The following is a 17,703-nucleotide window of genomic DNA, read 5'->3' on the forward strand; positions in this document are numbered from 1 at the left end:
GGAAGAACTAAATGCGAAAATAGGGGAATGAAAGGGAATAACACACTATGAAGAAGGGAGGGAATGAATAGTATCTGAAATCATGTTAAATGATAATAGTGCAATGCTTATTCAGAAAGTAATTCTTAGATTTGTGTATTGGGATGACGGTTCAGAATATGGTAGAATGGCAGGCTTTTGTAAACACGATGCTGAACGTTTGGGTTCTGTAAAAGAAGGGAATTCCGTAGTCTTTTCGAGAAAGACCCCGTGCTCCGTCAGCTACTCGTCATGGCTGCAGCTACCAGATCTTCGTTTTACACTCCAGCACTCAAAAATATTTGCAGCTAACTTCATTTGATAGACTTTATAAATTTATAAATAAGTGGTTTTTGTTCTGTTTCGATTATTTTAGAATTACATAAATTTCAACAACAGTGTCTGCTGTGAGGGGAAACTGTTCTGCATTTTTTTCCTCGATAAAACATCCGCCACTTAACCATAATGCCGTCCAATACTCCACTTTAACCCCACGCGTACGAATACTTTAAATTATTTGACACGTAATCTTAGCATTCATTCTGTTACAACTTTCTTTAGGAAAGATACTGAAGGATTTATCCCTTTTCTGCGTACTTTATTACGAGAAACAAATTTGTGGTACCATAGTGTTCATACGTATGTTAAATTAATTTAATTTGAACCAGTTGATAGGTTTTAATAAAATTTGGCACAAATGTCCTTCTCACAGGATATCACCAGTTTTTTTATTTTTAATATAATACTGTTTGTAATTAGAAATTTTTGCCGTTTTAAGGTGAGAGTAATGTCAGTATGGGTATTTAGTGTATGAATATATCTTGAGAAATGTGAAACCTTTGTTCCGGTCACGTTTTCTTACATTACAATATAAAACAAAACTGCGGACATATTTCTTTTCTGGTTGTTTTAGTTTAGAGAGGTGTTTCTCAGCCTGTCTGGTACCAAAGATATCCTTCTCAAAATATGCTTATATTATATAGAGTATAGAGTAACTGAAATATAGATAGATTGTATAGTATTTTCTACATGTATTTTATTCTAGCGTCTAAGTAAAGTTGTGATAAAAAGACACACTGTACAGTGTTCTCCATCTAAAAAGAAAATAACGGAATCTGTTCAACTTGCGACCCTCAGAGATCCGCGAAACCCCCGTCGAGAAACAATTAATTTCATCGTATGAACTTGTATCTGGGGTACCTCAGTTGTTGCAGGCAACGTTTCAGGTTTCCCAAAGAATCAGGGGTCACCACAATTAAATACGTGTATGTTCTGGAGATGTTGTTTCCCAGACACTGCATGTGCGTTTGACATGGGCTGTGGATTTCTGTGCGCTATAGAGCCCGCTCAAAAAAGAGGAAAACGAGAAGGTTATAACGAAAGTCTGGCAGTATTTTATACTATTTTACGAAATGTGTCAAATTGTATGGTAACTTTCATGAATTTTTTCGTATTACAGCAGAACCACGCTCATGTCTCTATACTTAACTTTACAGCTGCAATGCATATTTTATAATGAGACTCTCGTCTAAGCTTTATATTCAGGACAACTAAAGATATAAAACTACATATAACCGGATATTATTTTCGTCTGGAGGTACAACGGAGGTCAGGCGTTTAGCGTGTTCTTTCCCGTATACTCAGTGGTAACATGGATGGTGGCGTCAGACTTTCCCGTGGCATATCTCCAAACCGGCTGTCACCTAGATGCGAATTTCTGTGATGTCACACATAGTAGAAATTCCCCCTTCGCCTCTCATCTACCTCTAACAGGGCTGCTACACGTGCTACAGAGATCGATGTCGTTCCGACCAGTAAATGTAGAAGAATTTCTCACGCCGACCCAGCGACGTCGCCGATGTAATTTATAATTGAACTTGTCCCTACCCGACAAATCGGCAGAAACAGTGACCCGTCTGTGTTCTGTCTGAATACAGATGAAGCGGGGTGTGAGAAGTTATCGTCAAAACAGCGCAGTGGATCTGAGTTACATTTAAGTTTGTTTCTTGTCGTCCAGCTTATACACGGGGTTAAGCATTATGCAAGCAGTCGTAGCTTAATTTCGTATTCACCCGTCCTTTCAAACCTGAATGCACAGTTGTGGAGGTCAACGAAAAACTCTTCATGTCCTAACTCCCAGGCTTTCGAATTCCATAAAAGGCGCCGAATTTCTTGACTATCCAAGTGAATGTTATCTTCTGAAACAGAACTCGGCTCTGTGGAGTTATTAACTTACCGAAAAGAAAATTAGTTAAGCTGTTAAATGAGACGATTGTATTGTAAAATTCTCCTTATTAAAATAATTATTATGAACACGTCACAATTCAATTCAATTCAATTAATTTATTTACGTGTTTGCCAACAGCAAGAAGCCAATAACAGGCAAACACTGATAATACATAAAATAATAAAAAATAATAATACACAAACAGATTAACTAAACTTATACATGTACAGTATTAAATATAACTGCCAAGTACAGGCAAACCCAAAATAGAAACAATATTAACACAGAGCAAGAAATGAAGAAATATAAATAAAAACAAATAATCCACCTAGGGAACACTAATATAGTTGTAAAACTTTAAAGAAATACAAAAAAGCAGATAACGAAGTTAGATCATCTACAAGACAATCTATCTAGATCATTTCCCTTGTTGAGAACGTTCGCTCAAGAGAGACAACGTTTATGCTAAATACGTCCAAAAATTTACATACGTCATTTGCAGCGATGACACACCTGGCTGAAGGACTATGTCTTATCGCACTGCTCACACTAAAAGTAGAAAATTCTCTTATTTGCCTTGCCGGCACACGTAAACCAACAGTGTCCATAATGGCTTGCTAAACATAATTATTTTCATTCAGAAACGGTAAATACAGAGTGCATTACTTTATGGACGTCTAAAGTTGTCCTACTGAAAAGTGATGTTTAGTGACTTAACTTTCTTGCCCGTAACATCATATGAATTGTCCCCGTAGGCTTAATTAATTAAGCGCTGTGTTGCTTGGACGTATGAAGGTGTGAAGCTTCTGCTCCGTCGAGTTTATTTATGCGACCGCACTGATGATAAAGACTGTAAGAACGTCTGAAACATCGTTCACTTTAAAACAGACCGCACGGTACATTATCCTAGCAGACATCTATCTTCATTTGGAAAATGTCTTTAATCTCAAGCGAAGTGAGGTTTTTACACTTCTAATTTGTATCTGAAGAAATTTCGACTTTTCACTGTTGTGTGTAAAAAAAATTTGTAATTGTCCTAAGTAATAATCCGTCTATTACTTCTTTGTACTGCATTACGATATTCCGCGTCTCGACTCTGCGTAGTCTGAGGTAATAACATCGCTCCTGAATAAACCACGAACAGCATACAGACTCCATTTAAATTATTTATGTATAGTTATATCGAAACGTTAAACTTAATAACTGCTTTGGAATGAATATAATTCACGAGCAATGATGGAATGTCGGTGTAGAATTGGTCAAATACCGCATCCGACCGCAATGCATGTTGGGACTCTCATTGAGTAGCATTTGAAGATTTCCCATTGTATTCCAGTGGGAAGTTATTAAATAACAATTTGCAAAACGTTTCCTCTGAGGCACAAAAGCCTTACCTTATGGAAACTTAGGCACTCCATTTTTTTTGTCCAGGAGTTGGATATTTCAATGAGATACTCGTGGTTTCTCCTCAGTTACTCTATACAGGCGATCAGTTACGACCTGACACTCTTCCGAAAAAGACTGACTCTACAGAGCGGATTGCGTCTTGAGAAGTTATTCGAGAAGTTCTACGTCAGATGGACCCACACCCACACCCTTACACACGCGCGTTTTATTTATCTCGTTTATAATGTGTACTTACTAATTTTGAATTCAGGCTTCTTTGCCCTTATCTTGCAGGGACATGAACCAAAGATTGTTTGAACGTAGAACTGTTGTTTATCAGCATGTCGTCATACAAAAAAATTAATTTGTTATGCTCCACGTGGGTACAGTTTTTCAACCACATAATCTCGGGCGCTTTGTCATTAGTTAATTTTCTGACTTTTGAGTCGTTAAAAAGTATGGGGTAATTTAAGGATATACTGGAAAGGCGGTTCATTCTGTCAGTTACGTGCTCATGGCCGCTTTGTTGAAATGAAACTGCTCTAACGATTACGCCATGTGTTTATAAAAACTATCTTCTTGATACGCGAAATTTCATTTCCCTGTGGTGAAATCTAGACAGAGTTCAAATGTGCTTTTATGGATTCATAAGAACCCTCTAACCCGGAAACTAAGGAAAAGAACAATGTTTATTAATTTCTAGAGCTAATAGTGCCTGTAAACAGGAAGTTGCCAGTTAAAAGGCTCGTTGCTTTTCAACTTTTTTATTTACAAGAGTTTGAAACAACATATTCGTGGTGAATGCACAAATTGACGTTTATATTTGGCCCTCAGATTATTCTGGAATTGTTTCTGTGTTTTACACGAATGGCTCATGTCCGACGTAAATTATTTTAACTTAGGACCTTCTTTCTTAATGAACACCAGCGATATCTACATTGTAACATATTTCCCATTAACTTCTGTGTTCGATAATAGCGAGTACCAATGTACCAATTTTGATGTTATCCGAGAAGTGGATACTGGAGAAAACTTTCAAAGAGTGGACCGTCTTAACCCTTCAGTTGTTAGTGGGAACTGTGATGACAAACAGGATTTTATTTATACCCCATTCACATGTTTCTTACTGTGTTGACGATTTATATATATATATATATATATATATATATATATATATATATATATATAATGGCTTGCGAATAATATTTTTGAGGCTTATGTTCAATCCTGCTTGAGGTTCCCTATGGAGACAGGGATCTCTCGATAATCTCTGAAAACTGAAGTTGAATGCTTCTGAAAGTAGACTCGGTACCGCGTCGATCACGGATCATCTTGGTTCAATTCATAATCGCCCGCTGCTCCATCCTTAAGCCTCGTGTCAGAATGAGGTCCATCAATCACCATGTTTCTGAGCTATAAAGGAGTGCTGAATGATAGATACATCGAGAGTCAGCAGCTAATCTCGCGTCCGAGGTAAATATAAAAGCTTGCGCCCACTTTTTCCGCTTTGTAGTAGGCTACAACCATGAAATACGAATGTAACTACGTTTACGTCATTTTGAAACAGAGCCATTTCAATTCGTTGACATTTCGCAGTTTTTAAAACCGACGTCTCTGAGCCATTTTCTTTATTTTTAATGTAAGGACATTCCTGGACTATTTAAACCACAAATATTTGTCACTGGTTAATTCAATAAATGTTACAAAGATGGCGTTCACCGCATTGAGCTCAGAATAGAGATGTGTTTGTGTGTGTGTGTGTGTGTGTTATCGTCATTAACACATCACGAATGTAAACATTTTTGTTGAAATAATAAAAATAGAGGCATATAAAAATGCTTTAAACCTGTCGCTTAAAAACTGAAAAATCTTACTGAAATGCAAATTATATAAAATTTAGTAACCTAATATCAAGAAGAATGTAATGTTTTGTGTTGATTCCCACGTATTTCATCATGTAGGGTTCTTCGTTTTTTAAAAAAACACTTTAGCTCTCATTGATTCATTCAAAACATCGAAACTCACAAAAGGTTGCTTTTTATACGCTTCTGCTCCATTCAGGATCAGTCCTTTCATATCTTTCTCCAAGAAATTTGATTTTGTATTCAACAAAATAAAATAAATTCCAGTCTCTGAGTAACCCAACAGGGACAAAGAGGACAATTCTACCTTCTGGAAACAGAAATCTAATGCATTCCGTGACGTCACGAACCTTTGCTCTTTTTATCTATCTGCTGTATGTGTATTCATTTCAATTTTAGATATGGTATAATATTGGATATTTCTTTGGTACTGAAATGTTTGGTTCCCATGGCTATGATTAGTCGAAATCTGTGGACGATAATTGCTATCACATAGCTCAAATCTTATTAAATGTTATTCAGTAATGCTGTATCCTCTTTCTGTTTCATGTTATGTTTATGGAATTGGTATTGAAGAATAATGATCAGATGCTATTTAGGATATGAGGTTATCACAGCGGTGAGTACGAAAATGTACCCTGGTGATAGTCACCGGCGGTAAACTTTTATCAGACTACACGGCACTACAACCTAGAAGACAGTTATCTCCCTAGATGGTATTTGAGGTTACCTTCTGGAATAACACAGTTATTACATTAGTTTAAACAGCCATCGCAACGATGAATGGGAAATTTTGTAGGCTTTTCTTTAACTTCGTGAGGCATAACTTAGGCCCTTACAAGTAAACTTCTCATAGCGGAGACATCGGTTCAATTCCGGGTGATTTAAGTTGTGGTTCATAGTGGTTGATGTGGCACTGGACGTGGTTTCTTCTGCAAGTTACTCGGTCTTTCCTTGCTAATCGTCGTCACCATTGTTCCATCCTCGTCTATCGCTGCCGCACAGAATGTGAGATGGACCTGACCATGTAGCCCATTAACTTGGTACCTTCAGTGCAAACTTATGGCGCTTCTCCTGTGACCAGGTACTTGGTTGGCCTCGTAGTAGGGATAATTCACTTTAATTCGTTACTTTATTTCGTTTATCTGTGAACATTCAGCCACATGGTCAGAAGTTATGTTTTTGTAAACACAAGGACATGCATTCTAAATACGAGAAATAGTTTTGGAATTTTGTGATTTCCATTTTTTATTCTATTTAGCATTTCTTTTTAAACTTCGTAAGACACAAGACCTGCAAGAAAAAGATAGGTTAAAATTACTAACTTTTTCAGGGGATTGCCTGTATACAGCTGCAAATTCGCAAGTGGTTGTAAGTTTTTATCCCATGTCACGCGTGATTTCAATACATTTACTTAGCTCTAACACCAACTTGACGGAAGACGTTTTTATGTGTGAAACTGTGCAAAACAAAACGAATTACAACGTGTACTTGCGTCGTTCCTGCATTGACACATGTACTCGGTCCCAGGATGTTTATGAATTGTTAACTGGGGAAATGTGGATTGAGGCCTTTCTTAAGTTATTATCCTGGAATTTGTCTGGAGGGACTAATGAAACCCACGAAAGCCCATAGTTAGCAATCTGTAGAGAATCTAGGGGATGGAAAAATTTCAGCCTGGGCATAATAATAATCAAATACCGATACCTAGAATTCAGCCACCTGAATAAAATTAGCTGCGTAATTATCCAGTGCTGATAGATTTCTGTTAATTGATAATTAATGGTAAATTTCCACAGCATGCAAATTGTAACTAGGTATATATTGAATTAATCACGCAACATTAGCCTGCAATCCCATTTGCTGCCGAACAAAGTGAAGGTACTGCAGTCACGTTATTCTGGGCTGAGCCTCAGGATTAGCTTCGTGCGTAGGATGGGATATTCATGATCTTGACATGATGTAGAGGCACAGCCGGGGTAGCTCACTCGGTATTGTAGCTAGCCTGCGGGCTGGACTAGCGGGCTTCGGTTACCGGCGGTGCATACAATAACCTTTCTCTGCGCCACAGTGTCCAGACTGGCTGAAGCCCCAATCAGCATCGTATTTAATGGGTACTTGGGGGTCATTCCTCGGCAATGTGGCCGGAGCTTGAACCTTACCATTAAGCTCCATCTAGTGCCGGGGTTAGTAATGCGTGGAGCTGTACCTCTACTCCTCCATACGCCTTCATTACGCCGTGATTAATTACGAAATTTAGAGGTGTTAATATTACACGTTCGACCATTAAGAATGTCTGTTGATTTTTGGTTTATTAAGAAATGTTTGGTCGGGAACATTGAATAACGTGACATTTTCTTTATGTCATTATAAAAAAATCGAGTGAATTTGAAGAGAATTTGGTGAAGCGGCTTTCCCTATCGGTATTATAATTGGCAAAAAAATTATTGAGAAATTTCTGCGATAATTCCTCACATTTTGCGGAACCCGATGATTAGTTGCCCTGCTTAAAAGATCCCAACCCGCGACTCTATATTATTTCCATAGATCAAGGCCGCTATTTTCTTCATAACACAGAAACACCTACCCCAGTAACAGAAGAATTTGTGGTACGAGCGTGTGGCGACGTAACAACCCAGAAGACTGCCATCTCAATTTTTATACATCAATTAATTATTTAATTAATCAAAAGCATTATAGATATTATTCGTGGTGATATTAGATCTGTGTCCTTCTATTGAAACTTTGAATATGTCGTCCATTGATAGCGGCTGATAAATTGAGCGCTGATGTCAAATGCAAGTTCTCACCCCTTCCACCACTCACGCAGTCGTATCGAAAACCGATTTCGTCTAAAGTGAGTTGGTTGAGCTCCCGATTTCAAGTTCATAAGAAGAAAAACGAGATGTATCCTTCCATACATTTGTAGGAGAATTTAAAATTTGCTTGTAGATAATGTCAGTTGTTAACGAAGATGGTTGTCTTCTGGGTTGTAGCGTCATGTAGTGTGGTACAAGTTTACCGACGTTCCAGAGGTCCTTGCTGCCTTCATAATCAGGGCGATGAGATCATCAGAAAGTAACAAGGTAGAATCTAGTGAAATCGAGGACCCCTTAGGCACAATCTGCCCATCTCTAAGAGGTTTGCCGATTCTCCGATGAGACCTGGGCGTAGGTCTCTCAAGCTGTCTTTTCCTTTTAGGTTTTGCGACCACCATCTTGTCCAGGTGTTTGAAGGCCACAGTATTCTGTACAGAGATCTCATGTAATAAGTGGCTGAATGAATAACTAGCACTTTGTATGGTTTTGACATTTTCCCATGTCGATATCCCGTGAGCTCCACGGTTCTTGGTTTAATAATTTTAATGAAACGTAATCTTGTATGAAGAATACAATTTTTGACACTTTCTTACTTATATACCTATATAAGAACATTAAACAGCTATTCTACGCTTTGACGTATATTATCCAAGATTCCAACTCAGAAATTCGTGACGCGTATGCTACATTGGTGCTGAGGAGGGCATATCTGTAGTCGTTTGATCTCTCCTGTCTTTTTCCTTCCTTTTAATTTTTCTTTCTTGACGTGGGAGACAGTTACGTTTTTTATAATAGAAATTCCAAGAAACATAAGAGTCAACAGAACATAATCATTTGGGCAATAAACAATAAACAAGGAAACAATCTGTGTTCTATTGAATTCAATTTTCTTTCCGTGTGCGCGTTAGCAATGTTCTGTTTACTGCATGCAATATCAAACCATATTCTCGGAAACAGAGAAACCTTTCGGTAGAGCCAGATTTCTGTGTAATACAGCTTTCATTTAGACAGAATGTTCAAATCGTATCTGTACAGCAGATATATAGTTGCGAGTTTTCAGCGTGCAGAGATTGGCAACATGATTATTTTTTATCCATGTTAGTGGCACGGACTGAAGCAGCTTGGACCATCAGTAGTCGATTACACAACGAAATGTCGCTGTCTATTGAAAAATAGCGCGCCTACTAATTTTGTGTGTTTTAGACAGTAGACTGGGATATATTTTGGGTAACCTATCACACTCATCCGCACACTGTCGCATAGCGCATTAACTTTGCTCTGTCCACCCATGTCCACATGGTTTCATGTAAGCAGATACGATTACATCAGAGCGTTTTGGACTGTTAACAAAACAGGAGGTCAATATTATGCATTACCAAACTCTGAAAGTTCTAAACCAGACATGGAAAATAGTGTTTTAGACGTTCACTAGACCTAAAAATGACTCAGACAATTGTTAATTTATGCCAGATGTATTTGTTTGATATTACGGGTCTACGTTAGCCCTTTGAAGCCGAATGTGAGTGAGACTCTACATTTAACTGCGGGGGAGGAAGGCAAGAGATAAGTTCACTATTATGAAGGTTCCCAGGCAGTGACCACTCGTCTTCCTGGTAAAAAAAAGTTGAAGAGATTGTAAGGCGTTCAGAAGTAAAGAAGGTACAGAATGAAAAGTGGAGGAAGGAGATTAGTTGAGGTGGAACTTTCCTGAAGATTTTTGAACCAAAATTGCGTCTCCATCCTCTTCGATTTAATGGCTATTTGTAAAGAGTACAAATTTGAAGTTACATATCATACACTTTTCTCTCTGTTATCGAAAAGAGAAGAAATTTGTTTTTTGTCCTGTGCCGATTGACAGCCGTGAAGTGAAGTGAAGCTGTCTGAACAGGCGGACACCCTGAGCTATCAAAGTAATGCGAATCATTGAAGCACCGTTGTGAAAAATTGTTCAACGAATAAAAAGAAAGATTGAATTTAGCTGCGATGTATAATAATCCTTGTGTAGGGTGAAATATCACGTTTGATCACCAGTCACTTCTCTTGAATTGATCCGTTAATACTGGATAGAGCGTAGGCTCAATCCAAGTTTCGTGTTCAGAAGCTCCGGGACAAAATCCTTGCTGAATCCTGATGCGAATAGTTCTCATTTTCACTGTTTCTCTTCTTATTTGCAATCGGACGAGGCCACATGTGAAATTTCAGAAACTACTTGATGTTTGCCTGTCCCTAATAACACAGTTAAATTATTTCCAAACGATTAACTTTACTGTAGTTTTAATTGGATATACCACAGAAACGTGGATAAATTTTATTTTCTGTCATATCGTTTTTAACTATTTATACGAATGTTACATTCATCTCATCGATTTTGTAGAGAATCGATGACGATCTCCTGGATTGTAACTCCGTGTAGACTCGTAGGTAAATACGAACGTTTCGGAGAAATTTATTATATCCGAAGTGTTGACATCTACTCGCGAGTCTACACGGCGTCATTGCCCAATATCGTCGTCCTCACCTGCCTCCGTCACCGTGAGAATATAAAATATTTTCTCGACATTCGCTCACGTAAAGGTTTGTACATGATAACTAAATATAAACACGGTATTTATAATTAACCACGACACAATTTTGATAAACTTTAACATCCGGACGCCGTCCCTTCTTTTCAAAGTGCCTTTATCCGAAGAACGAACGGGCGCTTACTTGAAACCTTTTTAGTCGCAAATATATCTGCCCTCCCGTATTAAATATTGCATCGTCTCTTTCTGTTTCTCTCTCTCTCTCTCTCCCCACTCCCCACTATTTATTCTCTCTCGTTTTTCCGTGCTTCAAGGGATAAAATCAGAGGATGTTAGGTGACTGTCTGCTGAAAATGTCAGGCCGTACGTGTTTTATGCTAAGCCAAACTAGCACGTACTTTATACGCATTGCAAGATTTTTACGATGGTTGTAATTCAAGGCATTTCTTCACTGGTAGTATAAAAATCTAATATGCTGGAATGACATTACGGAAGATTGATCTCGGATATATCGGAATGTATGAATTTTTTAAAAGAGCAATTTAAAATAAATTGATTGCGTAGAGTTTTCTCGCGTTCTGGTTCTTAAGTAGCCAATCCTCTTCACTTCATGCTTTCCACCGAACTAAGTGTAGCGATACGTCTCTGTTAGGTACAGTCGAGACCAAGTAGCGTGGAACAGAATGACGACTCTGATCCGCCAGTTTCTTACAGAACCTTCAAGAGATCTTATAGGAAACTGTAAGGTGGGGAACCTCATCTTTGCGCCACTTTCCCCCTTGCGAGTATACTTCCTTCATCGCTGTCTTTTACGTCTTTTCTCTGACTTGTCTCTCTTTCGCGATCCATCCCTTTTGCCCGCTTTCTCATGGTAATCACCACTCAGATAAATCACAGCCCCGTGGAAAGGAAGGGTTATGGGTGATTCTGTGGGGAAGGGGAAGGAGGGGCAATGGGTTCCCCGCTTGCTATGGTAATGAGGAGTCAGCGAGGTCTCCATCAGCTCACAGGGAACTGGCATCCTGCCTAAGCTTCAGACCACGCGAGCGAAATGTGCTCTGCGCAAACCACGACCTTGAACTTTATCTCCATCTCCTGCAGGCTGGATAGACAGAGCTCAGTTACCAGCAGAGGCATAGATAGCACTCTTCGCTAGGTTTGACCCAGACTTCTATCCTAACTTCACAAAACAGAGACATTCTCTCCTTCCTTTTGTGGAACCCAAAGATTTCTTGTGTCTACAGGACCTAGAAACTAGACCTGAGTCAAATGAATCCTATCCTACAAAGCGTATCTATAAGATCCGTGTCAGTATTACGCTCCATCTGAGACCATATGTTTCTCGCTTTCTGTTTCTTTCTGGCTCTACGACCAAAATTTGTATGCATTTTTAATCTCTCCTGTCTCGGGTTCATTTCCCGGCGGTGCCCGAATTTATAACTTGTGTTGGGCAAGGCCGTGGTCTAGGCAACACGGAGTTTTCCTCCGGGGGCTTCCCCGGTTTCTCCGTGGCATTCCAACAATTACTCCATTCACACACAGAAGAAGGCAATGGCAAACCACTTCTGGATCATCTGCCAAGAACATATATGAACAGGTCTCAGTCCGAGAAAAGAATGGAAGGATCCTGTTCATATGGACCTGTCGTCAGACAGAACACTAAATAATAATAAGCATTCTACATGTCCCGTACATCTTACATTCTTTGAGTTGGTGATCTTAATAATATTTTGTGTAGTGTAACATATATAAAGATCCTCATAATGTAATTTTATTCATTCTTTCTTTATTCTCCCCTCTTAGGTCCAAATATTCTCCTCAGCACTGTTCCATAAGACACTCATAATAACAAATATTAAGTGGACCGCATAATAGAAGGTGTAGTTATATAAATTTCCCTACCACCTGATGATGTGTCTGAAACACATGTACACATGTCCTTATTGACATGTTACTCGTTATTACAAGTTTAATTATGTGCTAGACAGTCAATATTCTAACAACTCTCAGTCATAATTGATACTGTTAATATTATTACATAAACCCTGAATTAAATGCGATCGGAACGAGAACTTTTGCCACTCGCTTCATGTTCAGGGACGTCATTTGTTGTTCTGTCCTCCACATTTCTCTTAGCACTTCGTGGTGTGGGGATTAGGCATGCGAGTAGCATTAATCTCAGGTTTTACTTATGACAAGGAGACGAAGAGCGGTTTTTGGACAAAACCAGAGACGACGATAAATACTGTCGGAAGTGCGCGACGACCCGTCCAACGATGTATTTTATACAAATAGAAACAACACAGAACATCACTTGAGCTTGTTTGTAATCCATTACATCTATCAGAATAAGTTAATTACTTACTGTTAGAACGCGCGGACCTGATTCATATTAAGAGAGAGCATTGATAAACGTTCTATTCACAAAGAGTAGAAAATTTTTGGGGGCCTTCAAGCCTCGTGTGTAGTGTGCATCAATGGCCCTTTCCTCGCGATGATGAACTTGTCTCATTTCCGTCCACTTGAGAATAGGTGGAGTATTGCCCCTCTTCGTATTTTACGCCTTCACCACGTGATGCTTATCCGAAGCGACATCTTTACATGAGGAATGGAGAATCTCAGTTTGTGGTATCAAGGTTGTGAAGTTTTTCTTCCTCAACGCCTGTACGGGATTTACCTCTGCAAAATACACAGCACCCAGAGTTAAGAAAGCACTGCAGATGTTAAAGGCTGTTTCTTTTATTGGGCCCTCACGTGTGAAGCCAGATTTACTGGTTGAAGAACGAGGAAAATAATGTCCTTTTTAGGATAGTACACATTCTCCATACTATTTAGCTAAAGATTTAGAGCATCTCACAAAATAGACTATAAATTACCATGAAATTGTCAAAACTAAATAATCCACTTCTGCTAATGTTCAAGATATAAGTGACTAAGAACTGTAGGCATTTGCTCATTTCCATACATGTTCTATCTCTTTTGAATTGTCGACCTTTCGAGTAATTAACATTGCCCTCTGACAAGCATTATACCTTCAGATGGTGAGTGTTCTACAAATCCCAAATAACTACACGAGTGTTAGTCGTAAACCGATAAGCCTCTTGCATAAAGGAAGCTGTCGTACCCACAGAGACTTATGCCGGCGTTGAGACAGTTTGACGTCACTTCTCTTCTGTCTCTCTGTCCGTCTAGCTGTCAATGGGCTCATTATATCTCACACGTGGTTGATTCTCAAAAACACCAATTTTTTTACCACCATTTTCTGTTATGACGTCACTTTTTGCTACGTTATGCAAGAAACGTATGTGTGGTAATCATACAGAGTGGAAGCAGCAATCAATACTCGAATATAGTAACGTTTGATCGATGTGTCAAAGAGACGTCGACGCTCGGAGATGTAGCTGTTCTCTGTGGTGTCCATGGTTCGTGGAGTTCACAGTGGTGTTAATTTACAGTGTTGAAACAGTGACTGTTTTAAGGTGATATGATTGACAACAAATGTTGCAAGTTGTACTACAATATGATTGTTTCTTGCAGTAAATATCTCGGTGATTCTAGGTTAGTATTTTGGTTCGAGGGACCGACATGTTGACTGAAGGCTTCATGGTATTTATCAGTCTTTCCAACAAATATCGGGACAGGATTTCAAATTAAGCAATGTTCCCTTTTTTAAAAAAAATCATTCCAGTGCGTCATTTCATGATATGCAGACCTACAATAACAGTTAAAACAGAGAACTGCAGTGAACCATGCTGGTTGGCCGGTTCGACCTGATAGTTTTGAACAGTGGTTTAGTTTGCAGAGGGGGCAGGAGGGGGAGGGACATAGTGCAAGATAAACACAAACCTCGTTCCTGATGAGGATGGGACAGTTGTCAATGTATGCACCTGCTACTGTATTGTTAGTATGAGATATTTCAGTGCTAAAGGGACATAAAGGTCGCGTTTATTATGAATGAAATTTAATAAACCATGCTAAGTGGCTCCCTTGTCATCACGGCATGACACTTTGTCAGATTGGGGTTGGAGTAAACTTCCCCGCAGTTAGTGGAGCGTAGATGCACAGATGACGCAAAAGCAGTTGTTTACGGTCGACAAGGGAATCTAGAAAGTACTAGAAAGCAGGAGAGAATTGTATAATGTTCAGTTTCATAATTTACGTCTTTATCTAGCGGTTAACTCAAGAAATATGAGGTGGGTGAAACATGTAGCACGCATTCAGGAAAGGGAAACTGTTGATCGGAATATCGCAAGTCTGTTTTTAGAGACCTAGACATTTGTGAAAGGATTTTAATGGGTGTCAGGGAAATGTGATCTGATGCTATGTACTGAATTCCACTGGCTTAATATAGGCTCCATTGACGGGATTTTATGAAAATTGTGATGATTTATTTGATTTCGTGAACATATTATATTACTTGTTACCGAGGGTAAAAGTTCTTGATGATTTTAATTGCAGGAAACTCATCTGAGTTGAACTGACGAACACCCAGGAACTTCAGAATAGTTGTGTTGGTAGTGAAATATTTGTCATGTTACGCGATCAGACACACTATTCTCAACGTGCCTGAACCGACTTGGTGTTGAAGCTGTTTAAGTAGCGAAGCATCAGCGGGAACTTTGTTTCTACAGATATTTTATGCGCAGTGATGCGCTTAGTCCATTTTTGCTCAATCATGTCGGTAGCCTTCGTTACTTGAATCTGTCAGCAAACAATAGACAGTGCGACAGTGCATTTGTTTGTTTGCTTGTTATATGTATATGTTTGTGTTCTATGATTACTGGTGTTTCCTTTCCACCCAGTTTACACAGCCGAGCCTTGATTGGTTCCGACAACGAGAGAGGAAATGTCAAATACAAACTGTGATCTTCATATCTGAACTGCATAACTGTGTGTAGCGTAAACAATGCGCGTCTCATGTTACGAAGCCTGACCAAACGTGTCTCACACTTTGGTGCTTTGAACGAATTAGGAAACAAATAAGTTGATTGAGAAATAATTGAGAGTAAAAGAAACAAATGTATTATTTCTAATTAATTTGTGCAGTAGTAATTGTATCGTTGAATCATAATTTGAACTGAATTATAATAGTCTATACTATCTGCATTTGTTTCAAATCCGTGGAGGGATTCCATGAGAAATTAATAGTACGTCTAGCTAATCAAGAAATTCCCCACTTTTTATTGAGTCATAAGTCTTATCACTGTGTTTACCACTGTAATGTACCAATGTAATCTACTTCTCCTAAGATCTGTTTTAATATCATCCTTCTTTCTGTCCAGGCCTTCGTATGCACTTCTTATCTCCTTCATATTTGCTACGTGCTCCACCTATCCTATCCTTGGTTGACCAGCGTAGTCGTATTTGGCGAAGAGTACAAACTAGGAAGGTCGTCGTCCTGCTGAATCTGACCACTTACCCTCACAACAAGAATTATATCATGCCACGCTCGACTAGCGACCACTTACCCCATCTAGTGCCGAGGTCAAGAATGAGTAGGAGCTATACCCCCACTCCCCCCAAGCGCCTACATGGCGTATAGTGGGACAAACTTTACTTTACTCACGCCCGACTAGTACTCTCTTCACACATGATAGTCCATAGATTTGCACCTACAGATGATTATTTTTATTGCAGAGTGATGAAGACACGCTGAATTCTGAAGTATTAATTTGTTTAGAATTGATCTGTTAGTGAAAGATTCACCTGTAACGTCATGACCTAAAATGTCTTTTTTTTCTGCAGGTGCTAAATCCCAGCACGGAATCCACGGACCAGTGTTTCTGTTAGAACCTCCTCCGGTTCTCCGCTTCTCGAATGCCACCGGGTCGCAAGTCAGTTGCTCGGCCCACGGTTCCCCGGCCCCCGACGTCACCTGGCTTCATCATGACGGCTCTGTCGTCACTGCCGTCCCTGGATTTAGGTGAGTGACTGCCAATTTTCTTTAATGTTTGCATTTCTCTTGACAAAGAATCTTATCACAGGTTAAATTACGTTGACCCGAAATTCCCGTTGAGATATTTTGTTGCTTATTTAGGTCAGTGGTGTTTCATGCGATTTTAATTGAAGAGTCTCGATGTGCGAGGTGACATGGAAGCCTTTATAATCTCCAGGTTTATTATCGACGCCTGTCTTCTGCGTTGTAACACCGTGTGTACTTGTAGACAGACGCAAACACAATTATTTTTTTAGAAATCAGAACATTACCCGCATTCTACAGTGCGATTACTGATAAAGTTAAACGCAACTGTTTCTTCTTGGTTGCCGGTTGGAACTGCATGACTCAGCACTAAGTCCTACAAAGTTTTCGCTCTATGAAAACAATGAAATGAACTCTACTTTTTATAGCAGTTCCTGTTGCTAGCCGGAAAGTAACTGTTACGTTCAACTTTATCAGTGAACGCACTGTACTTCACTGCTATGGAACACAAAATATCCTCCCCTCAGCTCGCGATTCTGATATAATTTTCCCAGCAGAATGGAATTCAAAATCGGCGAGAATTGCAGGATTCATTTGGGGAACCGTTAATTATATATAGAGAGAAGTGAAATGTACAGTTTGTAGTGTTAGAGCTGTATCATGCTGAGGAACAAAGGACGAACAAAAGCCATTATTTGTGCAACAGAAAGAGCATGGCGTGTCGGCATTTAGCCTTCGTGTGATTAATTGATCATGATTGAGACTGCACCTGTGTACGTTAACACACATACACACGTGCATTGTAGTTTCAACCCGTGTAGCTGTTTATAACGAAAGTGTAGCCGAATTTTTATTTTTGAGAAGCTAATAATCCCTGTTAGTCGAGAAATTCCCACCACTAGATCCAAACCATAAGGATCTGCTTCAAGCACCCACACAGTTTCCCTTT

The 17,703-nt window shown here is 39.2% G+C and overlaps 1 protein-coding gene across 5 annotated transcripts in view; it reads left to right on the plus strand.

The window, feature by feature from the left end:
* The window catches only part of Dscam3 (Down syndrome cell adhesion molecule 3), a 218,137-nt gene that overhangs the window by 72,405 nt on the left and 128,029 nt on the right, over positions 1 to 17,703 (plus strand). For all 5 annotated transcript variants that reach the window (XM_087350159.1, XM_087350158.1, XM_022081536.2 and 2 more), the window contains one exon: positions 16,580 to 16,757. In XM_087350159.1, coding sequence (XP_087206285.1) covers positions 16,580 to 16,757 — 178 coding nt within the window. The remainder of the gene's footprint in view (positions 1 to 16,579; positions 16,758 to 17,703) is intronic.

This window comes from Zootermopsis nevadensis, unplaced genomic scaffold (genome assembly GCF_977971745.1).
Source record: "Zootermopsis nevadensis isolate Lab colony 2312 unplaced genomic scaffold, Znev_1.0 Znev_ptg000017l, whole genome shotgun sequence".
In the NCBI taxonomy this organism is placed as follows: domain Eukaryota; kingdom Metazoa; phylum Arthropoda; class Insecta; order Blattodea; family Termopsidae; genus Zootermopsis; species Zootermopsis nevadensis.